The sequence below is a fragment of the Micromys minutus genome (assembly GCF_963924665.1).
Source record: "Micromys minutus genome assembly, chromosome: 4".
NCBI lineage: Eukaryota > Metazoa > Chordata > Mammalia > Rodentia > Muridae > Micromys > Micromys minutus.
The window spans coordinates 77,806,339-77,823,881 of record NC_137973.1 but is presented as its reverse complement, the minus strand read 5'-3'; the positions used below and the strand labels follow the sequence as shown (position 1 = coordinate 77,823,881).

Below are 17,543 nucleotides of genomic sequence, written 5' to 3'. Positions count from 1 at the left end.
ATGGTAAGTCATTCGTTGCTGACATTTTTAAGATCTGCCCGTACCCACTTTTTACTGATATGCGTTTCGGGCAACACCTTCCTGCTGTTGTATAGAAACAATATGAGTTTAATATTTCATCCCTACAACCTAAAGATACTGCCTTTTATTAGAACATGGAGCCCTTAAATGGAAAGGCTTTCCCTAACATTAATGTACAAAAGCCAACAAAATTGCTAATTAAAGTTAATTATAATTAATTGTTCAAAGGTTCAGAATCTGTTCAAAGTCTCATCGTTGCCCTTTTATTCCAGTGTCTGTTGTTTATATTTGAAATCAGCCTTATATTTAGCAACACTCGTTATGGTCTGAAGAGGAAATGTCCCACAGGTCCGTGTTTGCACACTTGTGCCCCAGCCAGCATTTCTATTTCGAAAGGTGATAGAAATTGGCTGGAGGAAGGACATTACCTGCAAAAAGCAGGCTCAAGATTTTAGAGCCTGGCCTCTCATTTGCCACTGGAGTCCTGAACAATGTGACTAGGCAGCTTACTGTTCCGGTCCCACAGCCTGGTCTTTCCTCATCCTCCGAGGGACATGATTATGGAACTGTAAGCCCAAATAAACCCTTTCTCCCAGACATGGTTTCCATTAGGGTATTTCACCCCAATAACAGAAAAGAAATTAATACAGTGCCGAAATCATCTTAAAATTTCCAGTCGCATTGTCCTCCAAAACTTGGATATTATAGACAGTCATTGTTTTAAAAACAAGATCACAAGCTAAAAGCCATCATTCATACATTTAAAACCCTTCCCTTTCTTACCCCCCGAAACTTTGTTATACCAGATGGAGAAAATGTGTCCCGATGAAAGCCATTTCTGACAGGAAAAACAATGTCAATTTTTAGAAACTCATAAATGCAAACCAGAAGTGAAAGCCTAATAGAGAAACGTATTGTACACAGAAAATATCTAAAGACAAAATATGACGGTTATAGGATGCCTCACCCGCCGCTTTAATGTACCCCTAATTAATCACAGCGCCTCCTCCGTTAAGCTCAGAGCAGGTAAAGAGATGAGTTCTTATGGGTGTGTCTACGGGGGCTCCAAGTGCTTTTCTGAGGGACCCGCCACGGGCAGGCGTTTCCGTAAAGTATGATTATGCTGCCCTCTCTTGGCCAAGGAGGAGCACTGTTCGGCTCGACTGCCGGTGAGTTTTTTGGTTTTTTAACTTTTTCAAAAAGGTTTTGTTCTTAAGAGAAACAGTTTGTTTAGATACCGTGTTCTCAGTGCTATTTGCACAAATTAAAGTGCTAGTTGCTAGCCTTAGAACAGCTAGGAGTGCTTGAAATAACCCTGGGTTTCCAAACTGATGTGACTGGAAGCCGATGGGAGTGCACACGGCAATGTAGACTCCAAGAAAGTCCACACTGTAATAAAGCGAGTACCGAGTAAAGTGAAGAGTAGGAAGGCCCTAACCCCATGGCTTTGGAGAAGCGCTCACCGCAGGGGTTTCTGTCCACTTTCTAAGTGCTCTGCCCACTTTCTCATTTGATAGGAGAGAAAAACTGATTCATTACAAAGCAAGAAATTGTTACTGGACAAGCACTAGTAGAAGCCAAAAACCTATGTGATGATCAGTTTTAATTTCAGAAGCAGTGCTGAGCTGGAACCAGCTGGAACCAGCTGGAACCACTACATAAGTCAACTAACACTTAAGTAAGGATTTTGTCAGAGAAAGAGAGGGAGGAGAAGGGGGAGGGAGGGAGGGAGGGAGAAGAGGGTGAGGGAGAGGGAGACCTTCCAAAGAAAACTTGTAATTAACAAATTTTTGTTAATCACAATGAATATAACTCTGAAGAAAAGCTTTCTTAGAGGACAGCATCCCAGATGAAGCACTGTATATGTGAAGCACGTTGGGTCGGTGGTCTAGCCCACACAGAGGCCCTTTGCCCCTTGCTTTCAGACATGCACAATTCAAATAGGTCTACATGCTGAGGGGAAACCTGGAAAGGGATAACATTTAAAACATAAGTAAAAATATATCCAATAAAAACCCAATTCCTCAGTGAGGCTAGTCTTTTCATCTTGCTCTGGGGTCCTGTCTTGGCTTCGTCCAAGGCTAGACTTACAGGCCGTCCACCACACCCACTTGGTCCCTATGAGTTTCCAGTCCTCGTGTTGAGATATCTTCCCTGCCTCCACGTCTTACACCAGCTCTCTAAAATAATAGAGGCTGGGAAATTTGAGAAATGGTGTCACACCCAAATACCATGTATTCAAGCACATGGTCATGGCAAAATGTTTGGGTATGATATTGTGTTGCACGGGAGAAACAGGTCGTTCAGGTTCTATGGTGACAATGCGGGAGTAAAAGTTTGTTTTTATTCAACAATGATGTTTATATATAAACATGTATATATATACCTCATTTTTCAGTCGCTCACACATGTCAGAAGCTGGCATAATGCATTCACAGGGCACATCCAAGAAACTGAGTCCAGTATAGCTCACTGTGTATTATCAGGAAGATATAGATTAATAATTATTTCAGTTTCGGCTCTGTCTTTGTTCCCAGGACTCACTTGAAAATGTTATACATCAAGGTTACTGTTCTGTTGAAAAAAACCTACTATTAATTAATTGGTGGTTTTATATAAACTAATGTAAACAGGCTCCCTGAGTCAGAGCTCAGCCTATCAGTTCCAACAATGCCACTATCAGTGATAACACAGCCGAGCACCTGACCAAAGTACCAGCCACTGAATGCAGAAATGAAGCTTCTAGATTAATCTCCAGTCTGTCATAGTGAAAACCAATAGCAAAACCGTGTTTGAAATGAAAGGATGTTAGAAAAGACGATCACTGAACACAGAGAGTCGCCCACTTGCCACTTAGACCTCAAAATGAAACGGCATCTGGAGAGACAAGGCTGTTCCTAATGTTATTGATGGAATGACAGAAAAATCGTGTCGGTAACAGAGACAGAAGGAACCAGCACCAGGCGGAGCACAATCAATGCGAATGCAGTTTTCAGTGTTACAAGTCATTACGTTGAAGATGTGTGAGAATCGGTTTTAAATACAACATATAATCAGAATCTATGGTAAAACCACATAATAAAAATAACTTTCTAAAAGCTGCACCAAGTCAATAAAGGTGTTGATTTAATAAAATCAAAAGCCTGACTCTGGAGTATAGTTATTTTTGAGTCTCCTCATCAGAGAGAATAAAAACAAAACTACAGCTTACTGACTACACATAGGTACACATAGATCTTCCCAGCACCCATGTGGGCACTGCTGCCATCACCCCATTTTACAGATAAGGAAAATAGAGGCAAAGCACCAACTAAGTACATAGGGGCTGCTCTGGGTAAGTAATAGAGTACTATTTGAATCCAGCCTTATAGCAATTACATTACATACTTCTCATCCATGTTAACGATAAAACTACAAAATCCAGGAACCCTTCCCAAAAAGCAGCTGCTTTAAGCTTCATTCTGCTTCATGCCCCTATGTAGTGTAGACTACGTAGGGCCATGCAGTTTTGCAAGGCCTGGGACCCACAATGCTTACAGAGCCAGGTCACCTGGGAATCAGAGTCAGGCCCTCCCATCGGGGAGAGGCATTCTATGCTAGAAATAAACATTTGATAGACTTTCTTACACACAAATGTTACTTACCTTTAAGTTCACAATACTTTGTTTAGATGGCTTTTTCCTGAACTAAAATTTAAGGCCTTGGAAAATGAGGATAATAATAATTTCTTTCTTTACTAGCTAGTGTGATTCTACCTAACTAATGTGAAACATGTATTTGTTAAAATATGAAACTAGATGTAATGACCAATAAAAGCCTGCTAAAGAAAATCAACGTAATTTATGTATTAATAGAAGAAGTTTTAAATGATAATGTCCAGTACTGCCATTACTGTTCGTAGGGCATGCTACGGAATGAGGGAAAGGCGGCTGCTCCTTAAGAAGCGGATAAATGACATTTTTTAGGAAGGTCTCAATTTCTCTCCTTTATTCTTCAACTGATGGAATCTCCTTAGAAATGTCTTAGGAGTTAGGGATGTGGCTCAGTTGGCAGGGTGCTTACGTAGCTCACAGGAGGCCCCGGGCACGTCCCCAGGAGCATATGTGTCCCGTGTGTAGCAGTGCCTCCGCTGCCAACACTCCAGAGGGTAGAGGCCAGAGAAGCAGAAGCTCGGGGTCATAAGATGATTCGTAGTCAGTTCAAGACCCGTGAGAGCCACATACAACACTGCAGGAAGGGAAGGGAGTGGGAGGAGAGGGAAGGGGAGGGGAGGGGGGAGAGGGAAGGGGAGGGGAGGGGGGAGAGGGAAGGGGAGGGGAGGGAAGGAGAGGGCAAATGGGAAAGGCTAGGGCAGGGGGAAGAGAGGGGAGAGAAGAAGAGGGCAGGGGAGAGCAGTGGAGGGGAGGGGAGGAGGAGAGAAGGGGAGGGAAGAGGAGGGAGAAAGGGATGGGAAAGGATACCAGGGCAGGCGAGGAGAGGGGAAAGCAGGGGATAGGAGAGGGGAGAAGAGGGGAGAGGAGAGGAAGGGAGTGGTAGGAAGAAAAGGGGAGGGGAGAAGAGGGGAGAGGAGGGGAATGGAAAGGAGGAGAAGGCAGGGAAGGGGGGATACGAGGGAAGGGGAGGAGACATTTTCAACTTTCCTCCTTGTCGGCTCTGCTTCAACAACAGAATATCCACGACTTCCCATCACTGTTCCCAATGTCTACTGTCCTTTCTCCCTCGGGGCTAACAACATTTTTAGAATAATTTTGAAATATAATAGTTTTAGCATAATTGTTAAATGTGAAAAGATTTGTAAAATATAAGTTCTACAACTTCACTCATTTAAAAAAAAAAAAGAGGGGGAGACAGACACAATACAAATTCAGAGACTGCTAACACATAGACCTGAAAATGTCCAAGCTGATACAATCCCAGCATAAACAAAAGGAAATCGTCACAAAGTCCCAACCCTGGTCAAGAAATGATGAATTTGCTGAGAAGTAAAAACCAGTTTTCTCCATAGAAGAAACACTGAGCTTTCCAACCATGCGTCAGGGAAAGCCTCACATTCAGGAACAGCCGACCAGTGTGAAATGCACTGCATGGATTTTGTTTTACTTGATTTTATTTTGTTTATTCTTTTGTAAGAGAGAGGGAAAAGAAAGATGTTGGGTGAGTAGGGAGATGGAGACCATCTGGGAGAACTTGGGTATGGTCAAAATACATTGTATAGAAAGATTTTAGAATAATTTTAAAATATAATTTAAAGTAGCCCAGTAAGGACAAAATACAAACTCTGAACATGGCATCTAGGGTATTTGGGATTTATTCCAGTGAAACGTCTTTGTGCACATACCTTGTCATTGTGCTTTTCAACGCTGTAGTAAAATGCCTGAGACTGGACATCTCTGTGAAGAGAATTATGGTTCTCGAAGTCCAAGAGCACATTAGTGGTGTCCGCTCAGCTCTGGGAAAGACTTCATGTTATGACGGTGTCATGCTGGGCCTCGTGATGGCAGTATGAAACCAACAGAGATCAAGCTGTCAGACAGTGAGATCAGCATGGTGGTTTAAATAAAAATGGTTCCTGTAGCTCCACAGGGAATGGCACTATTAGCAGGGATGACCTTGTGGAAATAGGTGTGTCTTTGTTGGAGAAAGTGTGTCACTAGGGTGGTGGTCTTAGAAGTCTCAGAAGCTCAAAAGCATGCCCACCGGGTCACAGTCTCTTTCTGCGCCTGCCAATCCAGATGTAAGACTTTCGACTACCTCCCTAGCACGGTGCCTGCCATGATGACAATGAACTAGTCTCACTTAGATGTTTTCCTTTATAAGAGTTGCTGTGGTTTTGGGGTCTCTTCACAGCAATAGAAAACTTAAGACAACCAGGTCCACTCCTCTTGGGAGAACTAAGCAACTCTTATGAGCGCTGCCTAAACTCTTGCAAGAGGCAGCACCCAGAATGGTCTTCTACTAGTCCTACCTTTTGCACACTGAGGTCAAGGCTACAATAGATGAGCCCTTGGGAAAACAGCCACATCCAACGATGGCTCGTTCCAGCCCATGTACAAGTAATTCCCGTGGAATAACAGTGGAGGATGTCTTTGTCTTCTTGTGGCTGTAGATACCTTTCAGCACCATGACAGGGGAGAAATGCTGCAACAAACACAGGGTATCACTTCTCCAGTCAGGAAGCACAGAGTGGACAGGAAATGGGCTAGGTTATAAAGCCTAAAGCCCCGAGATGATTCACTTTCTCTATGAGGCTCCAACTCTCAAAGCCTGCATAGTCTGCTTTGCCACAGTGGAGAAGGCAGATGTGAAGGGAGTACCTTCCCTTCCCACAGACAAAGGCAAAGCAAAGGCATTGAAAGCCAGGAAGAATGACTATAACCCTTCTTCGTCTCTTCTTAAACCAAGAACCAGAATAAACTCTTCTCACTTAAGTTGCTTCTTCTTTTCAGCAGACTCCTATGGAAATACCTCCCATGTTAGAAGAGGGAAAAGCTACCTCAGGATGTGCCAGATCCTAAAATGAGTTTCTTCTGGTCTACTGGGACACAAGAGAGTCTGAGAAACCACCACACTTTGGCCGAATCCTTTGCCAGCTTCTCAGAGCAATATGCTTGTAGGGCCATGCTTGTAGGCTCAGTCCCTAAGAAAAGAAATAACAATGCAGTAGTGGAATCATCTTTTTCTAGCTTCGTTTCTGTTGCTATGAGAAGATACCCTAAGCAAAAGCAGCCTGGAGGAGAAAAGGCTTGTTTGAACTCACAATCCCAGGTGACAGCCCATCACTACAATAGGCTCAATGGTGGAAGATGCAACTGGTCACATTGTACCTACAGTCAGGAGCAGAGGGGTAAGCGTGTGCAGGCTGTGCTCGCCTGTTTCTCCTCTCTGTAGGACTGAATGCTTTTAAGACAGTTTCCCACAGGCAGGCCCAGAGGCCTACTCAGTGTAAGCAGTTCCTCGTGAGACCATCTTCCAGGTAGTGTTAGGTTGACTTAAGGTGACAGGCCAACCAGCACAATGTCCCCATGTCTGCTCTCTCAGATGCCTGTGAGGCCTCACTGTTCTAGCTGAGAGAATCAAAGTCAACACAATTGGTTTCATTTTCTTTATTTTCTTCTTTCTTTCTCTTTCTTCCTTCATTCCTTCCTTTCTTCCTTCCTTCCTTCCTCTTTTTTTATTTTTTTATTTTGAGATAACGTAACTATGCTTCTCTGAGAAATGGGGGAAGCGAGGGGCTTGAAACTGAAAGATGACATAATTCGAGGATCAAACACAAGCAAGATCTGGCTGAGGAACGGGAGGCTGAGATGCTGCCGTACTGGATGAACTCGAGATCGCTTCGGAGGAATCTGTTCTTTTTTGTGATAAACATTTCATGACAAACGGATAGCTTCAGCGTCAGAAGGCAAAACAATAGAATTAGCTGTTTGGTTTTTAAAGCCCTATTTCTCGCCCAAATTTGAATTTTCCCTTTGTACTTTTCACATTATGAAGTGGAACATTTACTGAACAAATACCAATTTGAGCTAAAATGATATTAGATGTTGATGATCTACCTATTTTTAGCCCGAGGATGAAGTGAAATCTCTGTATTCACATTTTCATCATTTTAATGAAAATGAGGTAATATGCTGAAATGGTATTTTCTTAGAATGTATTAAGGTTTATATATTCTCGGTTTTTCAGATATTCGGTGTCATATACTTTTCCTCCGAGTCAGATGCATTATAAAGATGCAGATTAACATTTTTACTGCGAAAAGCATGCTGCAGGTTTCAAAATTAATTCCATTCTTGATCATTGAGAGGATAGTGTCCTAATGCCAGCAACGCACTATCCACAGTACAATATGGCTCAACTAGACACAGCTGCTTCGTGATTACTCTTGAAAGTTTGGTTATTGCAGAGCTGATCGACTTTGCAAAGGATGTGTCTCCTCTTGTCCTCAATTAGGCTCATTTGTTCATCTTCTGAGATTATATTATTGACTCAAATATTGAAGAGACTCATGAAATGATAGTTCAAAGGTTGGTGGCCCCCAAGATGTTTGCTACCCAGTCAACACTCATGTCTGCTTTTTTGGCGACTTCATGAAATACTTCAGTGTGGGGAACTGGAGAGATGGCTCAACGGTGAAGAACACTCTTGCTGTTGCAGAGGACCTGAATTCAGTTCCCAAAACCCATGTGAGGCATCTCAAAATCACCTGTCACTCCAGCTCCAGGGGATACGGTGTCCTCTTCTGGATTCTCTGGGTACCTGCGCTCATATGCATATACCCACATACACTCACCCATACATACACATAATTAAAAATTAAAACCTAACAAAATGCTTAATATTTTTCAGCTTAGGCCATGATAATACATTTTATGTTATACTCCTTAAATATAACCAAAGGTGGCTTTGTCATATTGCTTTTTAAAAAAATGATATATTTTATTTACATTTCTAATGTTATCCCCTTTCGCAGTTTCCCCTCATATCCCCTATCCCATCCACCTTCCCCTTGCTTCTATAAGGGTGCTCCCTAGCCCCTCCCACCTCACTGCCCTGACATTCCCCAACACTGGGCATTGAGCCTTGGCAGGACCAAGGGCTTCTCTTCCCACTGATGCCCACAAAGGTTATTGCTACATGTGCAGCTGGAGCCATGGGTCTCTGTGTGCTCTTTGGATAGTGGTTTAATCCCTGGGAGCTCTGGTTGGTTGGTGTTGTTCTTATGGTGCAAACCCCTTCAGCTCCTTCAATCCTTCCTCTAACTCCTCTATTGGAAACCCGGTTCTCAGTTCAACGGTTGGCTGTGAGCATCCGCCTCTGTATTTGTCATGATCTGGCAGATAATTCCACAGTATTTTTGCACAGTGTAAGACAAGTGTGGCAGGATTTACTCAGGGAAGTGCCACTGCGTTACTCTAAATAAAACAGCCACAGGAAAGCATCTGACATGATAAATATTGTCTCTCACAAATAACATGACAAATTCTGGATGGATTCCATCTTTCTCCATCAGCAGCGGGTCTCTCGTTTGAAAGTATCATTTTACATGGCTGTCTTGAGCTTCTAGATAGACACCAAGATAGCACGGAAAGCACTTGGCTGCTTGTGAGTAATGTTGGAATCTCATTAAAGACAAAAGCCTTTATCACACATAAATAGATGCTTAATGTCTTTTCATTAGCCACTCTGATGGCACCCTGACAGGATTCTTAAAGTATTTCACTCCACTTCACACATCACAGTTATGTTTGTTGCGAATGGCTTGTCTGATTCTTGTGTACCATTAGGCTTATTTTATTTCTGGCTATGCTTGCTGGATTCAAGCCACTGTTCTTGAAAATCAGGTTTAAATGGTCTCTGTAAATGGCCAAATCTCAAGGGATGGGGCCTAGGAAATTTCTTGCACCACACCGGGGTCTGATTCTCTGTGTCTGCAGACAGAACACCATTGTTTACTGGAATACACTGTCTTAATTACTTACCAGGGTACGGATTGGTTTAGTTTCCTCTTTTCCAACGTCTTCTTAATAAAAGACGAGTTTTGGAAAGTGCACTGTAGCACAGATACCCTGGCGAGCTCAGTGTAGAACTAACACAGATTCTAGGCTCTTCCGACGGGATTCCTGGGACTTGTCTGGTTTGTTTTGCAGTGGCAGATGACACTAGGACTCGCTGGTGTGAAATGAGCACTCGCCTCTGACCTGCACTCCTGGTGCTTCCTCGAGATCATCTTAGGTCTACACAGTCACACAACACACCCAACCTTTGCTCTCACTATTTTCTTCCCCAGTTTTGCCACACCGCAGCGACAGGCACTGTTGCCACCCCCCTTTGTTATGTATATGAGGAATAATCACTAAAAACTCTCTCCAAATTAGTGTAAACTTCTGTTGTGTTGCTGATTAAATCATTTTGTTTTGAACATGATAGGTTTAGTTTTTGAATATCATAAATTATCTTGAAATGTTTTATTTTTGCAAAGATTTTAACCTTAGGTAATACTCAATTATGTTTGTGAATTACACATGTACTGTTTGATACATGATGCTTTCTTTGATAAAACAGGCAGATATCAAGCCACACACATCAGCACCATCTTTTTTCATCACTGAAAAGATTTTATTTTATAAAATATTAATTTTTAAATATATTTGAAGGTCAATTTTGGGGGCTGAGGAGACAAGGGCCCAGCGGGTAGAAAGACTTGCTTCACGAGCCTGTTGCACCCCAGCAAAGGCTAAACATGCCCTATGTACCTCTAACTCCAACCCTTCTGGAGGGAACAGAGGTACAGGAGACAGGATGATCCCTTTGTCTCACTGGCCAGGGAACTTAGCTAAAAATAGTGATTTGCTAAATGGTGTATTTGAGACACCCTGTCTCATGGAGTAATGACAAAAGAACATCTTCCCCAGCGTCTGCAACATAAGTGTGTGGGAAAACTCATAAACATACATGCATGTAGATACACATACATACTCATACATACATGCATAAACACATACAGACACATGCACATATATACTCATACTCAGATAAACACACATAGACATACACATGCACACACACACACACACACACACACACACACGGAGTGGCACACACACATTCACAAACACAGTACATACTCATTTCCATACCATTTGGTTGCCAATAAGTCAAGGCAAGTTTGTGTCAAACTACCCACTACCTGACTGGATCCTTCCGGGATTCCTCGCCCCGGGTTCCCTACATGTCACTTTGAGTTCCTTCTTCAGCAAATCAAACAAATGAAGAAAAACAATCCCAAAGTTGTCGTGAACATCTCAAAGAGCGATGTGATGAGCAGCAAACAAAATGTTCCTCATAATGATGCTTTGACTATTGCTGGCAAATGATAAAATTGCAAATCCCTACACCATGTTAATTCATGCCTGAGATAATATAATTATTATATTGTACAACCACATTGAACTATTGCTACTGGCGTCTTGGACACTCTGTCTTCCCATCCAATGGAGAGAAGTTGGCAGTTTTACTTTCTTGACCTGACACTTAACAGCAGGTAGCCTACGTGTGAAAAAAACAAGCCCAATGACGACATAGCATAGGTTTCTTGCATTGACGGTTTTTATTATAGTGAATGAAGTAGCTTCACCACAGGTGTCACATGGGAGCGCATGTCATGGCGGTGCCAACTGCACACTTAGTTGACATTTCAAGATCTTTGTAACATTTGCATTCATATACAAGAAGCCAAGCACAGGGAGATAATTTGATGCATGATTTGTGATAGCAGCTCTCTCCCCTCTAACTCGGATTCCACTAAAGTTCAGATGCTGTAGCATGGACAATAGCTGTTTATATGAACTCAAGGACCAGAAATGGCTGTTAGCCTTTGAAAGAAATAGAATAATTATCTGACCACTTTTCAAAGGCATGCCTTCTTACTCATTTATGATAAACCTGTTGAGTGGTGTGTGGTAATGAAGCAGAAGTCTCATACAAGATGACCCCCTCTTAGTACCACAGTCAGTTCCCTGAGTGAATTCCTTTCAACACACCATATACAACCTCATGGCAGACCTTCAGAAACGGAAGCAATCTCAGCAGGTGCCTTTCCAATACATCCGTTTCTGTGGCGAGTCTGTTAAAGAACATCTCAAGTCACATGGATCAACACTGTATTTTAGGTATCCAGACTTCAACCTTGTTCCTAAAGTTCTCAGCAAACCGAATTTACCCAGTATTTCATCAAAGTTTTCTTGTTTCTCCGGTAAAATACACGACTATAAAAATTCAAGGAAGACCAGTGTTTAAAAGGAGATATTTTTCTCTTTACTTTGACCATGCACAGCTAAAGCTTCAAAGTGAATTTAATGGAGAATGGGGGGGGGGGAGAAATGGAGGGAGGGAGGCAGAGAGAGAGAGGAAGAAGAGAAGGAGTAGGAGGGGAGGAATTGTTTATTTTCTGAATGTATTTCTATGGTTTGCATTTTCTTACAAGCCATCATTGATTCAAAACAACTAAGTATTTAACGATTAATACGTAGATAACATGGCCATTTACACTCAATTTAAATAGAAAAGAGAATGTCCAAAAATCACCAGGTCACAAGAATGTAATTGTATAGTTTTGTTTTTATTGTTCATTAATGCTTAGAACCAAGTACATGAGATTCGAAATGTAAAGTAGCAATTGCTAAATAGAGAAGGAAGGAATTTTCTGTCACTTTTGAGGTATTTACTATTTTTAAAAGAATATATATTTAAGAATGATTAAGTGCTTTATAGAAGATTAAGTAATGACAGGTATGCATCTATCTTTTTGGTATCTGTGAATAGTGTGTATTGCATATGTTTAAGTTTAAAGATAATGTTTACACAGAATAACATTGACATGTCAAGAAGAAAGCATCGGATTTCTATTCAAATATCTGAAATTTCAAATCAGCATCATCCCATTCGGATCTACTTTCCCAGATAAAAAGATAATTTGAATGAAATCATTTTCTTGATGTCTAGGAGGCACTTACTCTCTGTGTATGCATGAATATTAGGTGAAGGAAGGGGGCTTGGTTTTGCTTTGGTTTGAACTTTAGAGTTGAGAAACAAAAGCATTTTGATCTACTTTAGGCAAACGCTTGCAGCTTACAGACTGCAGAGTTGCTTCACCCTGTGCTCCGTATACAACTTTTTCTTCATATTGCAACAGGGTCTTTTAACAAATTCGAACCTATAAGGCTAGCTTACAGGAGTGAAAACTCAACTGTGCCTTTAGAAATCTGTTTGTAGGTAAGGACATAAAACAAACAAGTTACTACTTAGACAGTCAGGAAAACATCCCTATCTTAGCTTGGGGAAGCATTCCAACTTGGTGAGGAACCAAACAGCGCTATACACTGCAGGCCTACACTTATCCTCTTGCTTGTAGTTACCTAACTACAAGGAAGCCAAAACCCATTCTAAGAAAAACCCTGGCAAGATTAACTAGCTTCTGGAGTTTTCTCTCTCTTCTATTGAAGAGAGATTTACACTGTCTCTACTGCAGACAAGTTTCAAGCCTAGGCATGGGAAACCGATAACAAAAACTAAGAACTATTTTATAGCTCTAATACCTGTCTATGGCCTCCTGAGACTTCTAGGAGTCTTGTTCATTGTCATGTCTTCTTGTGGCTGCTCATTAGGGGTTGGTGCTATGACAACCTCAGTCCACAGCACACCAGGTAATGCACATTAATAATGAGCACTTGGCTTTCTGCACAACTTTATCCTATCCACCTGGTCCAAATAGGAAAATGCAAGCAATAAAATTCTAGTGCTCAAAATAAGGCCCTGCTTGGATGGATAAGGAAACAATGGTGTTTCACAGGGAGGTGGCAGTTTTGTGTGTTTACATACACTCGTAGCTTTTAATGTGTTGTTTCTAGGGTTAGAATTCCTAATGTGGAACATGCCCCCTCCCCCTTTTTAAGGAAAATATCTTCCTAGTACCTGATAGAAGTTTCAGGGTATATACTCTATCCAATTAAAAACTCATTTTGATTTAAGACAAACAAAGTGAACGGCCAGCAAACTAGGTTGGTAACGCTCACCGATCACTTTAAGTGACATATCCATGAGTTTTGAGTTTTCACTTTTATTCCTCCATGATTTTTAAATCATGAATTGAAAATAACTATGGCTACAAATAAACCCCAAAAGGGGCAGATTTGTGTATTATTCCCATAAGGATCCTGAAGTGGTCCGATATTCGAATCATTTATTCTAAGAAATCTATGCCATGTAGAAGAAGTCACAAGATGGACTTCTAAACACCACACTCATCTTCCTTATCTGGAGGCTTTATTCTCTTTCAAAAACATAAGACAAAATTACGTGGGATGTTTCCTGTAAGAAAAGTCTCTGCTGGAATGCGTGTGGGTAGGCAGCCATAAAGAAGTTAAGTAGCTGCCAGTAATATGTGTAAAAAAAAATGACTATTACAGTAAAAAGTATACTCTCCAAAGGTAGTTTTTTGAAACAAAATACTTAAATCTTACAGCTTGGGGTCACCACCTCTCCAGCTCTGAATGAAACCAAATGACCTCTTACTGCTTTGGAGTCCCTTCTTCCTTTATGGGGAACAGATATGGAGATATGAGGTGATAAATATTCTGAATTTTTTTCAAAATCTTAACATGTTCGAGTAAAACCATTGGAGGGAAGTTTCAGCAAACACTGTACTTTCTGAGTCCAAAAATCCATAGGGCATGTTCTCTATTAGTACAGAAAACCGAGAGCACGCACTGGTTCTCAGGCTGCGAGGGAGGTGAGGGAGAATGGGAGAGAGCTGCTCCGAAACACAAGACTGAAGCCCCAGGACAGGAAGACAATTTCACACCGAACTCTGAGTAAAGACTCCCTTCAGATTACAGCAACGGACAGAGGCCTGTGCTCAACAGAATCTCCTCTTCAGAGCCTTTGGCTTCACTTCTTAAGTGAAATGAGAAGCTACTGCTATTAGACTTTGCGAGGTTAATTTGAGAAACTTACACCCACCAATGATACGCTTTCCGAGGAATAGTAACACAGAAGCCACATGGCAAAGTTTCTGTCACTGCCATCATCTTGTTTCTTCATATGTCTCCCCATGAACAGTCAAATTAAAGCATGTTCACATTTTATTCTTGACCCTCTGGATTGCCTTCCATCTATGCATGATCCCATGATCTTATCAGGTCTTTATTGAAAATGAATACTAGAACAAGCTGCTAAATTTCCATCTAGGGGAGTAAACTCTCAGAGAGTCAGGCTGGGACATTACAGTGTGTTATAACAACAAACCCGTTGTATCCTAATCCTACAGTCAAGCCAAGCCCAAGTATCTATGTCTTGTGTTTTGCTGTTAAATAGCTACTAATCGTGAGAGAAGTAATAAGAGACTGTGTTCTCATGTCGAAAGCCCTATGATCTAGAAAACCATTTACAACACCGTGATGGGATCTTCAAGATCCATTCTGCAGCAAAAATAACATTTCTAGTAGGAAGTAATTGCTTATAAACCTAGCAAATTCTCCACATCTGCGTCTTTGTAAAGTAAACAACTTTAACACGGTTTATTACATTTCCAGAAAGGTTAAATCTTATATTCAATTTTCTGCTAATTCTTCTTACATATAATAAATATATATATCTATATGTTACTTGAGTGTATGTGTGTATGTATTTCACACACTTATATGACATATATACATAAGACAGCACATAAGGGTAGCTTTCTTAAGGTTCAACTGAAAGAAATAAATGAATTGCTACTATGCCCACGGCAATCTTCCATTCAGTTTCACAAACGGCCATATCGGGACGTAAACAAAACATTGGAGCGAGTCATTCCAGGTGAATTATATTTCATGTTGTACAGTGGTGACCTCATGAGGAATTGGGTACTTCCTGGTAACAAATACCTAAAAGAGGTAGTTAAAAAAAATTAGATATTTGCAAAAGCAGTAGTGTCAACATGTGATATAGAAGCAGACATTTTGGCATGTTGAGCCTTTTATTAATGGTTTTCATAGAGACTTCAGCAAGCCACATTAACAGTAGCATGTGTTTCAAAACTAGAGAACCATGGAACCTAACTGTATAATGTATCATTATAACTGAAGTTCATCTAAAACACTCTTAAGTTGAAGCTTCATATTCTTAGACAAGTCAGAACTTGCAGTTACAAATTATGTAACCATGCAGCCAAACATATTTCTGAATATGTGATTTTTCCCACTTTGTGATTTTAGAAAGACAAGAAAGCATACATATATTATGTAACATCTGCATCAGGATATAACAACTTGTACACAATAAAATTGTGAATATTCACAATTAATATTAAGGACTATAAGTAAATTTATGCTAATTCAGGTCCCATTTGTGAAGAAACTGGACCTTGTTTTTCTTTCAATGCCAAGCCTTGAAAATTGTAAATTACATAAAAGTTATGCATCCAAATTATCTTGTCCTGTGATAACCTTGGTAAGATTTTGCCAGTCCAATCTTTAGGGCAGGAGATGAATAGCCAAGGTGGGGGGGGGGCAATATATAGATATGGAAATAAACCATAGCTTCCACAGACAAAGTTATAGTAACAACTTGAACAATGTACTGTAAAGTCAAGACAAAAATATGTATGGTGAATTTTTAATCACAGACGTGACAATAGAAAACCAGGAATTAGCTGTGGTCTTGGAAAAATGAACAAGTGATAGGGGAGTATCAGCTGTTTCACTTCTTTTGCTGGTCACTGGAATCCTCTAGAGACAGCATCATAAATGGCAGATAAGAAAGAAAAAGGGGGGCAAGAGCTGTCAGCTGTCTATTCTGTGTAGAACAGTGTGAGAATTATGATACATCTATATTAATGGGAAAGTAAATTTACAGTTGTTTCTTATAAAACTTAGAGAAAAAAAAGAATTCATTATAATCAAACAGCAAACAGCATTCAGATTAAAATAGAATTTTCCATAATATCCATAAACATTACTTCATCATGAATAATAATACCTACTAAATCTGTTACCTAATATCACAAACTATAAATAATTGCTCCAATCATTAAGTTAATAGAGCAGTAAAATAATACACAACAAACTAAATTAAATCAAAATTCCAGAATGGGTGATGAATAATGAAACAACTGATTTCTCACATCACAGATTATATAAATTATTTTCTTAATATCACTAGGGTAATTTATATGGATTAATTATGATGTCAAGAGCTGGTGACGTTCTAATGATTAATCTGATATGTTTTGCCATAGGGAAAAAAATCTTCCCTTCATATATAGGGCAAGGTGCAAAATAAACTAAGGTGCTTGATTGATCAAAACTCACTCGTCAACACTTGTGGGAGATACTCTAGCTTCTGAAAAATGCATCAGGAATGATACAGAAAACAACAACTTCTACCAGCCTCTACATTTGTGCACGTGTGTGCGTGTGTGCGCACACGTGCACGTGTATACGGTCACCTGGGCATGAGCACAGAGGCCTTAAATTGATGTAATCAGTTGTTTCCCTCCATCACTTTCCACTTGACTTACTGAGACGGGGTCTCTGGCTGAACCTCTCTAGCTCACAGCTGTCCCAAATGTCCTCTATCTCCTAGAATCTGGGATTATAGGTGGCCATTATGCCTGCCGAGATTTTGCTCCTATGTGGGTTATGGGGATGGGAATCTAATTTGGGTCTTCATGGTTGTGGGGCAAACATTTTATCCGCTGAACCATTTTGATAATCCTCCAGTTAAAACTCTAGTTTCCAATAAATCAATGCTATTGACACTTTAGCAACAGTCACACAAACTTTTTTTAACTGCCTCTTACTAGCTCCAGAACCCACCATCTTCTGCCCATGGCTTCCTAGGAGTTGGGATACCACCCCTAGCCTTACAGAAGCTCTACTTAGCACATGAAAACAAGAAATAAATAAAATCACAAAGTGCGGGATTCTGGGTAATTTATTTTTTACTAAACACTTATTTAGTAATATTTTATAGGCTAACACTTC

The 17,543-nt window shown here is 40.6% G+C and overlaps 1 protein-coding gene across 3 annotated transcripts in view; it reads right to left on the bottom strand.

Annotated features, from left to right (window-relative positions):
* Window positions 1-11,911: 11,911 nt before the first annotated feature.
* The window catches only part of TTLL7 (tubulin tyrosine ligase like 7), a 110,606-nt gene continuing 104,974 nt past the window's right edge, over window positions 11,912-17,543 (bottom strand). For all 3 annotated transcript variants that reach the window (XM_080915207.1, XM_080915205.1, XM_080915206.1), the window contains one exon: window positions 11,912-15,443. In XM_080915207.1, the coding sequence (XP_080771333.1) occupies window positions 15,409-15,443 (35 nt within the window). In that variant the 3' untranslated portion in view covers window positions 11,912-15,408. The remainder of the gene's footprint in view (window positions 15,444-17,543) is intronic.